This window comes from Juglans regia, chromosome 16, assembly GCF_001411555.2.
Source record: "Juglans regia cultivar Chandler chromosome 16, Walnut 2.0, whole genome shotgun sequence".
Lineage (NCBI taxonomy): Eukaryota > Viridiplantae > Streptophyta > Magnoliopsida > Fagales > Juglandaceae > Juglans > Juglans regia.
This window is the reverse complement of record NC_049916.1, coordinates 8,736,679-8,755,812: the sequence shown is the minus strand read 5'-3', so window position 1 is coordinate 8,755,812 and position 19,134 is coordinate 8,736,679. Positions and strand designations below refer to the sequence as shown.

General features: G+C 31.5%; 1 protein-coding gene and 1 long non-coding RNA gene across 6 annotated transcripts; one reads left to right on the top strand and one right to left on the bottom strand.

Annotated features, from left to right (window-relative positions):
- The first annotated feature begins 1,489 nt into the window (after nucleotides 1–1,489).
- Nucleotides 1,490–6,203, top strand: LOC108986471. Of its 5 annotated transcripts, XR_004798538.1 has the most exons (6): nucleotides 1,490–1,698; nucleotides 1,826–1,890; nucleotides 5,246–5,535; nucleotides 5,616–5,711; nucleotides 5,799–5,903; nucleotides 6,007–6,203. It is a non-coding gene; the product is annotated as an uncharacterized LOC108986471 (long non-coding RNA). The 5 variants fall into 5 exon arrangements; XR_004798537.1 differs by lacking the exon at nucleotides 5,799–5,903 and having other exon boundaries at nucleotides 1,496–1,698; nucleotides 5,249–5,535; XR_004798536.1 differs by lacking the exon at nucleotides 5,799–5,903 and having other exon boundaries at nucleotides 1,496–1,698.
- Nucleotides 6,204–9,521: 3,318 nt separating this feature from the next.
- Nucleotides 9,522–17,827, bottom strand: LOC108986470 (CRAL-TRIO domain-containing protein YKL091C). The gene is made up of 6 exons (XM_018959094.2): nucleotides 17,479–17,827; nucleotides 17,152–17,407; nucleotides 14,019–14,055; nucleotides 11,465–11,582; nucleotides 10,578–10,688; nucleotides 9,522–9,953 (listed from the first exon to the last, which is right to left on the bottom strand). Exons 1-6 carry the CDS (start codon nucleotides 17,548–17,550, stop codon nucleotides 9,816–9,818), a joined length of 732 nt encoding a protein of 243 aa, XP_018814639.1. The 5' UTR covers nucleotides 17,551–17,827; the 3' UTR covers nucleotides 9,522–9,815.
- Nucleotides 17,828–19,134: the final 1,307 nt, after the last annotated feature.

The following is a 19,134-nucleotide window of genomic DNA, read 5'->3' as shown; positions in this document are numbered from 1 at the left end:
GCAGTCAAACCAAAGAGACAAACTAACATTTTCCTTTTCTATAACGGAAAGCTATATTTTACTTTTTTTAAAAATAGAATGGCCACCCATGGTGAGTTGCCACTACAATCACCACTAGAGTGGCCATCTTCTGGCCACCCCATGGTGGCCGGGGTGGCCCATACAAACTCAACTGGGTGGCCAAGAACTAGTGACACTGTAAGGTCCTCACCGATACCTTTACCATAATGAGTGTTTAACCAAATTTCCTATCTACCAAACTTGATGAATTAATAATGAGTTGATATAAATGTAATTTTATTTGTTTATACATACATTGCATGGGTTCGTGACTATTCATTCTATATTAGGGCTTATTTGGGAAGTTCGTTTCATCTTATCTCAAAAATTCTTATAATTTCTTTTCCAAACAAGTACTTTTTGAAATCTTTAGGTTTTTCATCTATTCATTATCTAATCCTGATAACTTTTTTAAACTTTTAAACAAAGCACAAAGAAATATTACAATTTTTTTAAATTTCAAAACCAAAGTTATGTTTTAACAATATTTTAACTTTATAATATTTTTCTTTAACTTTTTTTTTCTCATTTTTCAAAACCTAATAATATATCTTAACTCAAACTATTTCACTACTATCTACAAATAATTTCACTAGTATTCACAAAATTCTCATTTCATCTCATGACCCAAACATGCTCTAAAACTTGTGTTTATATGGATTTAAACAGCATTATTCTCATTTCATCTAGGAACATAATTCTCTATTATATTTTTAAATATTTAAGATGTTTTCATTGTATGGTAAACAAGGATACTATAAAACTAATAAATAAGAAGTTATATGAGTCATCGTGCTCATACAAGTTGTTTAGATTATTTACTAGATGAAACTAAGTTATTATAGAGTTTGGTTTGTTTAATAAAGGAGAAACGGAGTACAAACTTTAAGTATCAGAAATAAATTAATTAGGACCTATTTTTTAACATAAATAAATAAGATGCCTCTTATATTGGAAAAACCCTTTACTTTAGACTTCGTTTGACATGGTAATAATCTCTACGTATATAAATTATTTTCCTAGTATGCTATAGTAAGGGAAACTGTTAAATATTTGAGTTTTGTTATATACAAGTAAGTTTGCGGATTAATCTGTGTATTAATATTGTTGCCTTCATATTCTAAATTTAAATTAATATTATTTTTAATAAAATTTACTTTCTGATCAATCATATTGAATAGGTGCACGTATTAGTACACATAATCGCTTTCAATTAAATTTTTTTAAATATATTTAAAATGAATTTATAAAAAATTTATTTCTTCACATATAAATTATTGATATGTTAAAAATTATAAAAATTATAATTCAAAATTTAAATTTTTAAAAGAAAATTAATAAAATGAATCTTGGAAGTAAAATTATAAAGAGAGCTACTATCTGTACAAACCAAATACTCGACTCCCAGCACGCACTGACGTGGCAGTGACGTCATTACTCTTAAAGAAAATGACAAAAGAAAGAAAGAGAGTTCTTTTCCTCTGGCCGATCATTTCCTACAGGGACCAAAACCCTAACGTGTAAACAGATTTCGGTGTGGATGTGGATTTCAACAGGTTGCAAACTAATTTTGTCATCTGGTGTGGATTTCGTCTACTGTGAATAGATATTTCTTCTAATGCAAACAGATTTCTTCTAGTGAGTGCAAATGTTATAATTTCAAGTTTTGTCTGGCATGGATTTGGATGTTCCAGTTTTCATCTACTTTCCTTGTCATTGATGTATGTTTCAGTTAATCCCTTTGTTTCGGTATTTTCTGTTGCAGATGGTCTTTGTTTCATTACTCCCTGTGTTTCAGTGCTCTTTGTTTCAGGCGATCCCTTTGTTTTGGTACCGTCTGTATTTACTTCCTAATATATTTCCTTTTTATGTGCTTTCAGAGAAAAATAATCTAACTTTTTTCAACTAAAAACATGTTGTAGAATAGAGAAAAATAGTATTATATCAACATAGAAGAAATTGTGTTATAATGAGTTAAGGAGTCTTTATGGTATTATAAAGACGTCATTGAGACCTTTTACTATTATAATGAGATGTGCTCAGGATTGACTTGCTAAGCAAACATAATGAAAGAAGCCAAATCTCTATGTTGATGGTGTGAATATTTTAAATCTTTAAAATAGTAAAATCTAAAATCATATATAATATATATATATATATATATATATATATTAGCTTTGCTCTTGCCATTGCCAGTCTAGGTGTGTTAATGGTTCGGTCAATTGCCGATTCAATTTCTAAATTTGTTGGCATGAAGGCTTCGAGTAGTAGAGGTTAGTAGTAGAAGTTGAAATTTGTTATCTCATTTCTTATTTATGCATAGTTGATGATTATGTATTGTAAGATATATGGTATTTATAATATTTGGTTAATTCATATGATCCCTACACCGATGATGAGAGTCGTGGTCTTGATATTGGGACGCAAGAAGTGGTTGAAAAAACAAAGGTCAGAATGACCTTCGCATCGTCTATTCAAACATATCATACAAATTATGCTAAAAATCAAAGGTTTGGTGTGTCAAAAAGAAGTTCTAGACCTGGAGATAAGGAAAAATTAAGGTACATTACTCTCATGTGTGTACGTCAAGGCACAACTAAGACCAATCGAGAGATTCGGATGTAAGGCAAAAATCAATGTGACTTTTTCTCTCTATGGAAGTAGCACTGTTCATCCGGGCCGGGAAAAAATCCGGCCCGGTCCGGAACCTGAAAAATCGGATTCTGGTCGGGTTCCTACCCGGATCATAACGGATCCGAAATCCGAATTGCAAAACCAGAACCAACACGGTCCAGGTACGGGTTAGGGACCCGGATACTGGGTTTAAACTCGGTATCCGGGTCCTTTAAAAAAAAAACCCATTGATTAAACCCACCCCCCGGGCTCACTTCGACTCACCTCTCTCTCTCTCTCTCTCTCTCTAGTCTCTCGCTCTCTCTCGTTTCGCTGCCGAGCAGAAACCCTAATCCCTAGCCGCCGCCATCGTGACCCCGTCGTCGCATCTCCTTCGCCGTCGCTGCATCTCTGTCGCCGTCGACCTTAGGTCGTTATCCCTGCGGTAGAAGTAGAAATCCTAGGTCCCTAGCCGCCGCCATCGTAACCCCATCGCCGCATCTCCTTCACCGTCGCCGCATCTGTTTGCCGTTGAGATGGGTCGTGCGGTGGTGGATGGATGCTTTGACCATCTGTTTGCTGGTGGACATGTATTTTTTGAATGTTTGGAAACTTGTTTTTTTTTTTAATCTGTATTGGGTATCGACTTTCTCTATTTTATCTGTTTGGTTGTTAGGAAAGTTGAAGGAAAAAAGCCCAAATTTATTTACTTCTTCCTTTTCACTCTCTATTTGTATAAATAATGTACTCATCCATGCTTGTTTCAGTCCAAGAGAAATTTCCATAAACACCACAGTTGAGTCCAGTGTATCTGGAATTCTTGATGGTGAAGTCGATGGAGCTTAAAAAGCCTTCTTTCATCTTTGTCTAAAGGATTTTATTAAAAAATAAAAAATCCGGATACGATCCGAAACCCGAATTTCCGGGTTTTAAAAACTCGGATTCACCCGGGCTCTGACCCGGGTCTGACTCGGACCAATCCGGTCCGGGTTTCAGCCCGGGTTTGAAACCTAGGTTTTGGTCCGAGTTTACCCGAGTTCCCGGGTTGGAACCCGGATGAACACCCCTAGATGGAAGGTATACACTTTCTACTGTTTTACTTGAACACACACATGTATTAAGTTTGGGAAAAGCAAGATTTTTTAGATGCAATAGGAAGATGGATTCAGTAAGAGATAGTGCTGGTATAAAGGTACGTAAAAGTTTCAAGTCTTTCGTAGTTAAAGCTAGTGATTATGAAAACCTAACATTTGGATAAAATAATTATCGAAATTATCTTGATAAGGTGAGATAACTACGGCATGGTGAAGGTGGTACCGAAGCTATATGAAAGTATCTTGTTCGAATGTAGCAGAAAAATGATTGCTTTTATTAAATCATGGATTTGGATGGTGAGTCGTTTAAGGAATGTCTTTTGGGCAGATACCTAAAGTTGGGCTACCTGTAATATTTTGGAGATGTGATAACATTCAATACAAACTACTTGACCATCAGGTATAAGATGTTATTTGCTCCTTTTGTAGGGGCGAATCACCTTGGTCAATCAATTCTTTTTAGTTGTGATTTAATATCAAGTGAAAATGTGGACACCTTTCGGTGGTTATTTCAGTCCTAGTTGACTTGCATGGAAGGTCAAGCTCTTTTGGCAATAATAACAGATCAAGATAAGGCAATGCAAATTTCCATCGCTGCGGTCTTTCCGAAATCACAACACAGATTTTGTCTGTGGCACATTCTTAAAACGTTGCCAGAAAAATTTGGATCACATTTTATAAATCAATCAAGAGTAGGATACATAATTGTTTATGCCTATTTGACTACAAAGGACTTCGAAGACAGTTGGGAAACACTGCTAAACACTTACAATTTGCATGATAATGTTTGGCTAAAATGGTTGTACGATAAGAGGTATATGTGGGTACATGCATATGTTAAAGATACATTTTGGACCGGGATGTCAACTACACAAAGAAGCGAGAGTATGAATGCATTTTTCAACAATTAAATTAACTCAAAAATTTCTTTGAAGTAATTTGTTGAGCAGTATGATAATGCACTTAGAAGGAAAGTTGAGAATGAGACTGTAGCCGATTTCAATTCCTTTCATACACAGTTCTCATGCATAACTCATTATGAAATTGGGAAATAATTTCAATCACTTTACACGGATACAAAATTCAAAGAGGTTCAAGACGAGTTTAGGGGATTATATATTGCGTCCAAATTTGGTTAGTTGTGAAGGGGTTGTGCAAACTTACAGAGTATCCGACGAAGTCAAGGTTTGTGATGGATTCATTAAGCAAGTTAATTTCTTGGTTACATACACTAATGATGATGACTTTGCTATTACTTGTAATTGTAAATTGTTTGAATTTAGGGACATATTATGTAGACATGCGTTGTATGTGCTGACCATGTTTGATAAGAGCACATTGCCCTCAAAATACATTGTTAATTGGTGGAGAAAAGATTTGAAATAGAACTCTACTCTTGTCAAGAGTAGTTATGACGATTGAGAGTCGAACCCATTAGCAGAACTATCTTCTGCTAACAAGGGCATTTTGTGATGTAGTAGAAGATGCTTCAGAGATTAAGGAGAATTGCAAGAGGCTAATGGGTCAATTAGCAAAGTTAAGACTCGACCATGTTCGTACAGATAACACACCATGTAGGGGCAATGACCCAACCCATAATTCTATAGATGCTTGTGCCGAGATGTCATGTGGAAGCACTAAAGATGGAAGTAGTAAAGTGCACAGCCCCTTGGTGGTAAGAAGCAAAGAGAGGCCACCATCAAAGCGTAAAGTGTCTATAGCGGAAAAAGCGGTTAATACATGTAAAGCGAGAAATAAAAGAAATCAGGTATCAATTGTGATTATTACTCTCGTTGATGTTTATATTTATATATTTTGTTACACTTATCATATATATATATATTGCAGCAGTCTTTGTCAAAGTCATCTAATGCGACAAACACAGGAGATAGTCTAACCCAATAGTCTCTATTGTCGCAACATGAAACGATTGGTGTTACCAGGGTAATAACACTAAACTAACTCTCAAGAGTCATCTAACTATGCTGTATTTTGTGTTTTGTAAGAGTTGACATTGTTATTTATTGTAAGGTCATCCAACTGTGTTGTGGAGTCAATCCAGTACAAATATTGGGTTCCATTCAACCATATATGATGATGTGAATAGAATCGGTCAAAATGTAGATATTAACATTCGTGAGTGCTAAGTTTTTTAAAATAAATATTTGGGATGTCATGTTTTTCGGTATTTATTATGGTTGGATTCATAATTCTTTTCTTGTTTCATGTTTTGTCTCAGGTTGGCCTCATGATTCCTACGATAGATAGGGTGATGGGCTTCAATAATTGTGATGGAATTTTAGTCACTTGAGTGTTATAGCATTTGTAATTTTTGATGGAAAAGGGACTCTGGTCCCTGGATGTTCAACTAGCAGCAGGCAACGTTCAAGGGAGGTTTGCCTAATTTTCTTTTTTATTTTTTTTTTATCTAGTGAATGACGAAATATTTTTTTAATGATGTTGTAAATTTTTTATTTTTTTAAAAATATTTATAATGATTAAAAAAATACATAAAAAAAAGAAAATAAAAATAAAAAAATGAAATATACATTCAGGACATATTTTTAGACTACTTTTTCGTTAGTTGTAACAGTCTTTTTAGTTAATTAAGAATATTATCATATTTAAATTATATTAAAATTCTAATTATTTATATAGTTATACTTTTTTAAAAATATTTAACAAAATTTGATCATTTATTTAATGATGAAATATTAGTATTTTATAAATTAAATTTGATAATTTATTTATGATATGATATTTATATGTTAATTATCTATTTTAAATTAATTTAAATCAGTATTTAAATTTTTACCATTTGATCAAACTTGATTATTTTGAAATTAGTGGTACTTGTGTAAAATCTTGTATGCCATAAGATTTTCTAATTGATAAAAAAAAATCACGTTTGCCACATCTGTCAAATTGAAGAAAAAAATAAAGTGTAATTTTGAATATTAAAATAGTCTAATATATAAGAATAAAATTATTATTTATTTATGTTCATAATTTATTATAAAATTTAAATTATATTAAAAATTCAAATTAATTAGATAGTTTTTTTCTCATAAAAATATACAGTAAAATTTCATCATTTATTTAATGATAAAAAATTAGTATTTTATAAATTAAAATTGATTTTTAGTGTATGATATAATAAACAGTAATAAATATGCGAAAAAAACATGCGAAGAAAAAAAAAATAGCTTCTTTATTGTTCATTTAAAACTAAAAAATCAACATTTTTTTCCACTTTTTCTTTCTTCCTCTCTCTCATTCCCTACGCACGATTGCGGTATTACGTCGTACAATGGCATTCACACTGACAAAAAAAAAAAAAAAACTATTTACGGTTCATTATTGTTCATCGTATTATTGATGAATAGTAATAGGATATGCGAAAAAAAAATGATTTACTGTTCATTACTGTTGATGAACAGTAATAATAGTACACTTATAGATGCTTTTTAAAAATATTTATGATGATTAAAAAAATATATGAAAAAAAAGAAAATAAAAATAAAAAAATAAAATATACATTCATGACATATTTTCAGACTATTTTTTCGTTAGTTGTAGCAGTTCTTTTTAGTTAATTAAGAATATTATCATATTTAAACTATGTTAAAACTCGAATTATTTATATAGTTATACTTTTTTAAAAATATTTAACAAAATTTGATCATTTATTTAATGATGAAATATTAGTATTTTATAAATTAAATTTGATAATTTATTTATGATATGATATTTATATGTTAATTATCTATTTTAAATTAATTTAAATCAGTATTTAAATTTTTACCATTTGATCAAACTTAGTTACTTTGAAATTAGTGGTACTTGTGTAAAATCCTGTATGGCGTAAGATTTTTTAATTGATAAAAAAAAGCACGTTTGCCACATCTGTCAAATTGAAGAAAAAAATAAAGTGTAATTTCGAATATTAAAATAGTCTAATGTATAAGAATAAAATTATTATTTATTTATGTTCATCATTTATTATGAAATTTAAATTATATTAAAAATTCAAATTAATTAGATAGTTTTTTTATCTTAAAAATGTATAGTAAAATTTCATCATTTATTTAATGATAAAAATTAGTATTTTATAAATTAAAGTTGATTTTTAGTGTATGATATAATAAACAGTAATAAGATATGCGAAAAAAACATGCGAAGAAAAAAAAAACAGCTTCTTTATTGTTCATTTAAAACTCAAAAATCAACATTTTTTCCACTTTTTCTTTCTTCCTTTCTCTCATTCCCTACGCACGATTGCGGTATTACGTCGCACATTGGCATTCACACGGACAAAAAAAAAAAAAATGATTTACTGTTCATTATTATTGATAAACAATAATGAACAGTATACTTATAGATGCTTTTAAGTATAGGCAGGCAGATATATATATACACATGCATGCTGTTTGTATTCATTTAAATTAGGATTAATTATATTTTGTCCCTTCGAATTTTCACTCAATTCACAATGTATCTCCGAAACTAATAATTGCATCAAAGTAGACCCACTTACTTTTAAAACTTATCAATCTCCCATTTCGCCTACAAACAACGTCAAATGTAACGGAAAGTGCCTCCACGTGATGCTCATGTGCATAACATTCATTGTAAAGATGTAATTTTCATCTAATTTATTATCATTGAAAAATATAAAATAATATATGCTATCAATTAATCATAAATCATAAATCATAAATCATTAACCATATATAAAATGTATGATATTATTAATAATTATGCATATTAAAGAGTAAAGTCTAAGTTAGTAAATAGTAACTATCAACATCATAAATATAATTATAGTAAAATATTTTTTTAATGAGTTAGTTACATAATCCACATTAATAATTCACTTAATTTTAATTTAGTAATTTAAATAATTTTTTTATTAATTTATATATGGTTAAAAATATCAAATAATTTCATTGTATACATAGATTATTCATACTTGCTTACAACTTATGTATCAAATAATTTTATATATGGTTATTCATATATGATTTATTATTAATTGATAACATATATTATTTTATATTGTATATAATCAATAATAATAAATTAGATAAAAATTACATCTTTACAGTGAATGTTATGCACGTGAGCAGCACGTAGAAGCACTTTCCATTATATTTGATGCTGCTGGTAGACAGAAGGGGGGATTGATAAGTTTTGAAAGTAAGTAGATCCACTTTGATACAATTATTAATTTCAATAGTACATTATGAATTGAGTAAAAGTTCAAGAAAGAAAAGTGTAATTAGCCCTTTAAATTTTGCGCTCCCTGGGAATTCTGATTGATCATAGGGTGCCTTTAACACTCGAAGAATCACGAGTTTTTTTTTTTTTATTATTATTGAGTGCAGTTTTCTCTCTGCTCAGTACTTACATTAAGTTATTTGTATGACTGCCCAATTTGAGTTCTTCATTCTGCAAAGCTTATTTCTTTATGTTTCTTTTCCACCTAAATTATTGTCCCGAGGGGCAAGTGTTTGTCTGGATAAGAATTTTTGGATAATTGGTTGTTGTGAATGCTCACAAACGTGGCATTCCATGGTGTAAAAAAAAACAAGACAGTATACTAGTAGGTTTGCCTTTCGCCATTACCAAAAGCAAGACATGTTCTGCCTGAGTAAGGGCATAGGAACCAAAGTTAGTTGAGAATGTTTGGTTTTGCCTCTTTTTGGTCACCAAAATCCGAAAAATGGTTCGGAAAACAAATATGTATCAGAGTTTTTCTTTCTAATAACCCAAAATTTGGGTGTTTGTATTTCAAGGAATAAGATTTTTAATTTATATCTGAAACTATATTTTTAGACCATATTGTTCAAATAATTGTTTTGGGACTTCATGTTTAATTGTTTGTACTCTGAAGCTTGGTCTTGCCATCTTGGTTGCAAGGAATTTTACAGGATTTCAACAGGGTATAATCTGGCCCCCGGTAAGTGTCAACAGCAGTATCATTTAGCATGGTATTAGGAAGAGTAAGGATGTCATAGCAGCCATCTGCATCTGTTATTAGTGGAATCAACGGTTCAATGGGGCAAGTTCAACATCCTGAAGTGCTACCTGTTTTGCTTTCCCGCCATATTCTTCTGGCAAGACTTCCTCACCCACTTCGTTCATGAAATATTGCCGTTCCTCTTCATTGGTCACAATCACAATCTGCAGGATTATTCCAGAACTCAGCCAATTTGTAAAGCTGAAAACTAACTAAACCTTAGTAATTTTCTTGCTTTCATAAACTGAAAAACACAGGTCATGATATCCAACTTCATTCGAATTGTAGCCCCATATGAGTTGATGTAAGTTCCTATAATGAATCAGAATTTCTTTTTGTACAATGAAAGTATTGTCCTTTTTTCAATTTATATGAGAAAAACTATTTGCATGAACATTTAGACTTGCACTTGAGCCTCATTGTACAGTAACAGAGCTGGAACATCTATCTTCATGGGCAACGACTGATTTCGTATTAATAAATTAACATATAATTGTGAGAACCAATAAGTGTATCAAACATAAACTCTAGATATGACAAAATTGGCTGAATAGTTTATAAAAATTAAGATAATTAGGCTCACAAATGATCCATAAAACTATGTATCGATTAGATCTAGCATTTGGTCAACAGTATCCCGTCTTTTAGAAAATTTTGGAACATAAGAGAGATTCCAGCAATTTAAAACAAAAGATTTCGATTAAAGTTGAGATAATGTTATCTTTCCATAAGCATGTAAATGATTGGGCAAATCAGACATAAGGAGGATTCTTATATTTTGGGCGTACCTTTTCCTGTGTAGCCTTCTCAAGGAATCTAGAAACCAATCTCCAGACACTAACAAAGAATCCTGGCATGTGTAGAATGAAGCACTTTGCTAAACGTTCAGGGTAGTAAGCCTACAAAATGAGAAATTTATATCAGTACAAATATCAACAAAAAATGCATTGAAGTTGTGTCACAAATTATCTAAATGTGGTTTAATCATTTGAAAGGTAATCCCCTTGCTTATTTAAAAGACGAAAGGTGATGCCCTCAAGGGACCAGGTGCATTTAACCCATACTTCCCATTATGGATGCAACCATTGACCCTTAGATGGCACAAACTAATCTCTTTAGGTAATGCCCTCAGTGGACAGTGATCCATTTTAAAAGCTGCAAGACTTTGTTCACTCCGTCTTTGGATTAAAAACTTGAGGCAGTACATGGCCTAGCACAAGGAGGTCGTAAAAAATTATGGCCAAGATAGTCTACTTTTTGGAGGTGATAAACAAGACATGATAATGTGAAAAGAAAAAAGTGCAAGAAGAGCAACTTCTGGAGAAAAGTAACAGGATATGCCAATATGGTTATGCAGAATGGAAGAATAAAGACATTTTTTTTTTTTTATAAGTAAAAGTGTATTGATCAAAGAATAGGCAAAGTCATGTTCAGTACAAAGATTGCCCTAACTACGTAGGAGCAATAGATACAAGGAAATCATGGAAATCTTGGCCATTAAAATTAACGGCAATAGGCCAAGTACAAGAATAAAGACATATCTACATCTGTGATAGAAAGGTGAAGGTTTAAATGAGAAAGAAAAAAAAAAATCAACAAAAGCTTGAACAAATTCTTTGCAATTTTTCTCTTGCCGCATATAAAAGTTTAAACTCATAAAAGGAATTCCAATCACCTGTAAAAATTGAAATCCGGTGATTAATGCTCTAGCATCAATGTTTCTATAAGTTATATGCTGTAGGTCGAGAATGCCAATCAACTTTTCATTTCCAATTTCTCTATCTTTGAAGGAACTGAAACAAGCAAAAACAGATACCACATGAAGTGCTTCCGTCCTATTTGTGGAAACAGTAAAAGTATACAAAATAATAAGGCTATATAAAAAACAACTGCACTAAGCAAAAATTTATGCCCATTTAAACACAACAAAGCTTAACAAACTACCTAGATATTTTTGGAAGCAAGGATATTAAAATAGTTTTAGATAGATCCAATGTAGGCTCAAAATACAATAGTTATCTACAAGCTACTCTCATCGAAATTTCAGTTTTTCATCAGCCGAGGGAAAGAGATCTCAAGAAAGACAACTCAGGGAGAGAGAAAGATTGGAAGTTCAGGACCAGGAAGATATATAGCTGATGTATTTGAAAAGGAACACACATCAGCAACCTTACATAAAAAATTTCTCACTATCTCCCTTAAAACTAACCTATCTTACATTCTAAGAACAAGATTTTAAAAATATTGAGTAACAGCATGTAAATGGCCTTTTAGATAAAAACTGATCATATAAGTCTCTCTCTCTCTCTCTCTCTCTCTCTCACACACACACACACACCGCATTACACCATTGGAATACTTCGAATAAACCCACACACACAGTTGCACACGCCCATGCACACACATGCAGATTCATTTTAGCTCAATCCTACCCCTGATTTTGACATCTAGAACAATTTGATACCCAGTCAACTCATTCACAAATTTCACTACCATCCTAAGTCTCCCATCCAAAATTTCTTTCCCATACAACTCTAAAGTTTGAAGGACATAAATACTAATAGGAACCTTTTCCCTCTATCTTTGGATTGCAACCCCAACTTTGTCTTCCTAATTTTACTATTCAGGAGTTTTTGAACTCTTTTCCCTCTCATTATATGTATTCAAAGTAAATTCACAGTGTATCTTGATAATGCTTATTATGCTTCTTTTTCTTGATTATCAACAAAATTTATCTTACTTATCCAAAAAAAAACTAACATCAACCTGACTATTTGGACTTGCCAATCCTAAACATTTGGACAGCAAGAATTGGTGCTAGGGGAGAGCCAAAACTTTAAGAAAATATTTTAACTCCGGTAATTAGATCCTCATTCTAGATAGGGGTGGGCAGCGGGGGCCAGTAAGTCCTACATTGCTTAAGTATGACTATTGTATTGCCTTAGCCTCCTACATCAAGGTTGGCCTAGGAGGCCAAGGCAATACAAAATACAACTCTAATGAGTTTAAATTCTTTTTATATTTATAAATTTTAACTTATAATTTAAATTATATTATAATTTGGGTCCAAAAATTTCTTTTAGACCAAAAAATAATTTTTAGACCCAATGGATCATGACTTGGGCGGGGGGCGGTGTGGGGTGTGGTTTTGATCCCACCCCCCAGCACCAGGGCAGGGTGCGGGGAAGGGTCCACCCCAGCCCCCACCATGCAGGTATCACCCCTAATTCTAGATTTCAAAATAATAAATAAATAAAAGATCCTTGTTCTGGGGAGGTTTGGATAGTAAGTTGAGTTGAGATGAGATGAGAATTGAAAGTTGAATAAAATATTGTTAGAATATAATTTTTTAATATTATTTTTGTTTTGGGGTTTGAAAAAATTGAATTGTTTACTATATTATTTTTTAAAGTTTGGAAAAGTTGTAATAATTAAATGAGATGAGATGAAATGAGTTGAGATGGTTTTTTAATCCAAACAAGGTTAATACAAGCTCATAAATTTTCTGCTAAGAAAAAGCACAACCTGTCTTGTGTTGCCCCTTGAGCAAACCTAAAGCTTTTGTCTTAGAGCGTATTCAGACGCATCTAAGACATGCCTAGCTCAATTGACAATGACACTTAAGAGGCTTTTTCTTTTTCTTTTTTATATATAAGTAACAGAAAATTGTAACATTAGAGAACAACAAAGGCATAACCCAAGTACACAAGATGTATATAAGAGGAACACTAATTTGAGATAGAAAAAAAATGAGAAAATCATGAAAACTTCCAATTAAATCTACAACAGTTGCCCAAATAAACCATGTGTTGAATAAGAAACTTTTAAGATCTTTTGTCGTCCTTTCACAATCCTCAAAAGTTAGTGGCATGTCCTCCTCATTAAACAAGCATTTACACCATTTGTAACTCTCTACTTTCTTGTTACCATTACTTTCAATTTAATTGCAAAAAAAGATATGAATACTTTAAACAAGTGGCCTTAAATTGCATTCATGCTCATAAACATTAGCCATGCTATTGCCAACAAACTCTAGCTCAGATGGTACACATCCTAACTCAATGGGTCCAAGATGAAGCTTAGAGTTCGAAGCCCATAGATTGTGTATAACTTATCAATTGAAAAAACCAAGCTACTTAAAATCATATTTCCAAATGGGTCCACTTTCAGATGCTACCCTTTCTGCTGAAATATAAAAATGTATCATTGTGAAAGAAGTGGAGTGGTACCTTGCAATCGTTTTGTCCAGCAGATGAACCACAAATTCTGTACCAAGGGGTAAAAAATAGTGAGTCAAGTATTATCATTTACTGAAGTACAAGTTCATCCCATCAATATTTGAACTGTAAGCAGTTTTCCAACAATCTATTTTTCTTCCTATCACTCGAACGTGTTGTAAACTATACATGTATACAGAGAATACGGGTGGGGAAGCAGAGAAATCTTCAAAATAATGTAAACACAGGAGAATACATTGCTTGTGATGTTCATGACTTCATTCCATGTGGATTAATTTTTAAATTTATTTTATCAACTATTAAATAACTGGATACATCACTAGCAGAGCTGATTTGATCAACTACTAAAGTTATCCTAATTCGTGATTTGCATAGCCAATTTAATAACTTTTTGATCAATATGTCCAAGTTGGTAAACTAAGAATTGGCTATTACTCATTTGATATTGGAGAGAGGGCAGAGGGTCCTGTAATAGACATAGAGAGGAAGTTTCAAAAACTACAACAACAGAAAGACATGGTTATCCCTTTTTACCTAGCCTCACATCATGTGAGGGTTGAATTTGACCCACTTCATAGCAAGTCAATGAAAAACAAATTGTTGTATGTGATACAGGTAATGAAAGAATGCTTATTAAAAGAATTTTACAGGCTATGATTACTTCCTTGAACAATGATAAGTGGTTGATAAATGAAATAGAAGCATCATTCTCAGGAACAAAGTAGAAAATAATTTCTCGTGCACGTAAATTGGAAATTGGAATAACATAGCCTTGTACATTATGCAAATTCAGGTTATTTTCCCTTTTATATAACTACACATTATGCACGTAATCACCCATAACCATATGCAGTGGTAGTTGCAGGATCCAAGACTCCAGTTCTTGAGCTACAGCCTCAGGAGACTGTTCTACCAACACAGGTTATCAAACTCAAGATTCAAAACAAGGTATTGAGATGAATATTCTAGATTATGTCATTGTCGTCTTCAAAAAATATATGGATTTTTTTTTTTTTTAGTGTATACATAGCAATACATTAGTCCTTAAACAAATGAAAAATTATGGTATATGATCTATGTAATAGTATAATACCCTTAGGCACCCTTATCGTAAAAAACTATCCAGAATACTCTTTTTTCAATATTAAATTTCCATCCAAAGTAATCTCAGATAACTGTTACTAAATGGATTGATTATAGGACGAGAAAAAAATAGAAAATAACTCATTTCAATGTAAAAAGCTCGATAGCCATTGTGTGTGTGTGAGAGAGAGAGAGAGAGAGAGAGAGAGAGAGAGCATGATTCCTTGAAGCATGATGTGGAAGACCAAACACAAGAACGAGATAGTTATGAAAAAAGGTGTTTGGAAATGTATAGAAAGTAGTCGTAAACTTATCAACCGTGCTAATAAAAAATTCTTTGATCTGTTGTAGAGCACGGAGGCTTATCAAGCCTCTATTTAAAGAGTGTAGAGAAATCAATACACAAGATCAATTATTTTATTAAATGAAAATATTCTATGTAACTAAGTTAGCATACCTTGAAACAAAATACAATAAACAGCTACTTTGAAAGAGCCTCGATGATAGTATTAGGATTTTTAGAATTTTGGTTGAGCAACTTGATATTATTTCACCTCATTTCCCTTTGATTCTATGTTGATGATGAGAAACCCAACACACTTTGCTTGACTAAGACCCCCATTTGGTTTCACAAATGATCTCAACCCATCTTATCTCATCTCAACATCTAAATCTCACTCAAATACTTTTCAATTTTTTCATCTAATCATTACCTAATCATTATAATTTTCTCAAACTTCCAAATAAAATACACAAAAAAAAAAAAAAAAAAAATTTCAAATTCTAAAAAAAAAATTATATTTTAACAATATTTTAATTTGATTTTTTCTCTCTCCTTTTCCAAAACCTTATAAAATATCTTAACTTAAACTATTTCACTACTATTCACATATTTCTCATCTCATCTGTGTAACCAAATGAGACCTAAAAGTATCACTAAAAGCATAGCATATAAAAGTAAAAGGGAATAAATTGAGAAAGAAAAACGCCTCATTACAAAAACCTAAAAGACTATTAATTTTAAATTGAGAATAGAAACTTGATATATTATTTTTATTTTATAATATTAATTTTAGTCATCTAAGTAGCTATATTATTTTTTATTTTATAAATTTAACTTAATAAAATATGGTGAGATAGTTGACCACGTGGGGATAAATTTATGTCTTTTGAAAATTTCCGGAACCTCGTGGAAGGCTTGTGTAATTGACACATAAATGTGAGTAGTCCACATGAAGATCTTAAATAAATATATAAATAAACAAAGACAATATAAGAATACGAAAGAGAAAGTAACACTTGCAAACTGACAATAAGTCGTATATGCCTATGGAGTGGAATGATTATTCCTCATACCTTTTGGAAGAATTCTTTTCCTTTTATTTATGAATGAGTCATGCTACACCCACCGAGGGTCTAGCCCAACAAATTCTCCCGATTAGGCTATTTGGCTTTTTTTTTTTTTTCCATTCATTTTTTTTATACCCTTAAACATTTAAAAAACAGTTACATCATCGTTAAAAAATATTTCCTTAATTCCTAAGTAAAAAATAAAAAATAAAAAATAAAAAAATTATATCGGAAGGATGTATATCGGGAGCCATCCTCGGGACAAGTAGCATTTCCCTTTATTTATAACATTATGTGGGAAGAGGCTCTAATGACTACGATGACTATGACCACAGAAACAAACTTGAGTTTTGGAGTTTTACTCAGAGCCCACCAGAGCATGAGAACCGCAGGCAGAATTATTTATATATTGAAAGACCAACGCACGCCACAATAAAAATTAAAGGCCAATGTGGTTCCATGAGTCTAGGACGCCAAACCAAGTGCTACAGTCCAATCTGTCCAACTCACATCAAGCTATTCTGCTGGAACCTTTCTCTAATAAAGCATCTATATGATGGCCCATGGATTGGAAAATTTCGACCAAAAGGCATCAATGCAATAGCTAAACAGAAATCAGAGTAATTAAAATAAAATATGAACTAAATTTCAAGAATTATAATGAAGAAAAAAGTACGCTTTAGCTAATTACTCTTAAATTGGACTTGATCTTTAGAAGGGAAATGCTTGCTTCCTTTGACAATCATCACCGGGTATCCATCCTTTGATAAACTCTGTAGATATATCTTTCTGGATTCCAGTTCATCTTGAACTTCGGATTCGGAAATGAAGCCGTTGGGCACCATTGCAGCCCTCCACTTCAGCCACTGAACAAACATCTTCGCCGCTTTGTCTGGATCCATCGACCTTGCAATCAAGAACCTCGTGAGCGTTGGTTCCCCATATCCCTGCAGAAAGAAACGCTTAAAGCGAAACGAATACATGGTGCATTGTGTGGCAAAGATAGAGATCAGTCTACCTCTGTGGATGACCCAAGCTTCTCGACTGATTTCCTCATCTGGGTCAGTGCAATTTCTTGGTTTTTCTCCATGTGGGATCTAGAGAAGATAACAGCTTTCAAACTTTCCCTTGTTTTAAGATTAAAAGACGATTAATTTCGATAAGAATGAGAAGAAGTGAAGGTACTTCGACTCGAAGTTCGAAAATTTGTGGAGCTGGTTCAAGCTTGGAAATTCCGTAGAGAGAGAGAGACAGAGAGAGACAGAGAGAAGGGGACTTTTCCTAGGGGAGGGTTCGAAGCAGGTGGAACATTGGCAGGGAAATTGGAGTTGCGTTGACGAAACGGAACATCGATAGGAGTGAAAGAAGAGACCAAAATAAAGGAGACGACTAGGAAAACTGTAAAAAAAAAAAAAAAAAAAGATAAGAGAAAAAAAAAGTTGGGAGGAGTGACAGAGACAGCAGAGGTGCCCCCACCCCAATTGGAAGTAGCTTCGTCCTGACTCCCGTTGGGATTTTTTTTAATATTTTTTTAATTTAATAATTAAGAAAATATTTTTTAATAATATTTTTTTAAATACTTAAAAATATTAAAAAATTACATATAAAAAAATAAAAACTTACATAAAATGCACTAACTTACTTCTCTCTGTCAACTTGTACTTCCCATTAAATTAAGGAAAATAGTTTATATGCAAATATGACTCATCTTTTTTAAAAGCACCTGCAGGTTGCAAGTACCCAAATCTTGAATTATAATTCTTATTAAATTTTCATTGACTATCATTCTACTGTCTATTTCAACTTATTTATTAGGAATGTAATCAGATGGCCGATCCAAAATTTTGATTCATCATTTTTATCATATCAGATCATTAGCTATAAATTCGATTTGGTATATGAATATTTCTTTTTTTTTATATATAAAAAAATTAATTAAATTAATAAAATTAAAATTAAATAATCTTTTTAACATTTTATATATGTTTAATAAATATTAAATAATTTTATTATATATATGATCAATAGTGGTTCCTTAAATAAAAATTATATAATTAACTTATATAAAATAATAAATAATATATCATTCTTAAAATATATATACATTCAGTCAATTTCAATCCGGTCTGATTAAAAAAACTACACCCGACACTAACCAATATTACGTATGCCCAAAATTCTCATTAAATTAAGAAAAATGATCTAATATTAGAGTCCTTCTAAAAAATATGATCGAAAATATCTATTTTAAAATTCAGAATTTATATATGACATTACTCTTAAACTTACAAACTTATACAAAACTTACAAACGTTAAACTTACATTTAGAGCATTGGCATTGGATTAGCCAAATGCCTTTTTATCTTCAAATTTAACAAATATCATCCATATTTGCTCCATATTGAATTAGCTAAATTGTTTTCATCCAAACTATAAGCTCAGTAAATCTATTTTTCTTTTCAAATATGAAAAGAATTATAGCAAGTCTAAAAATATTTTTTAAGATTATTATATTATAGATATGATATTTTTATTCATATGAGATTTTACTATCTATATATATATGAGATTACTATATTATAGATTGTTATATTGTGAAAATAAAAATGAATATGATTTGTTTGAGGTTATTAAATATTATGAAAATAAAATAAAAATTAATAAAAAAATATA

Coding starts and splice junctions, on each gene's coding strand:
- LOC108986470 (XM_018959094.2), bottom strand. CDS start 17,550: ATGGAGAAAAACCAAGAAATTGCACTGACCCAGATGAGGAAATCAGTC. Junction 17,408..17,478: donor AGCTTGGGTCATCCACAGAG/GTAGACTGATCT, acceptor TTCTTTCTGCAG/GGATATGGGGAACCAACGCT. Junction 9,954..10,577: donor AGAAGGCTACACAGGAAAAG/GTACGCCCAAAA, acceptor ATAATCCTGCAG/ATTGTGATTGTGACCAATGA.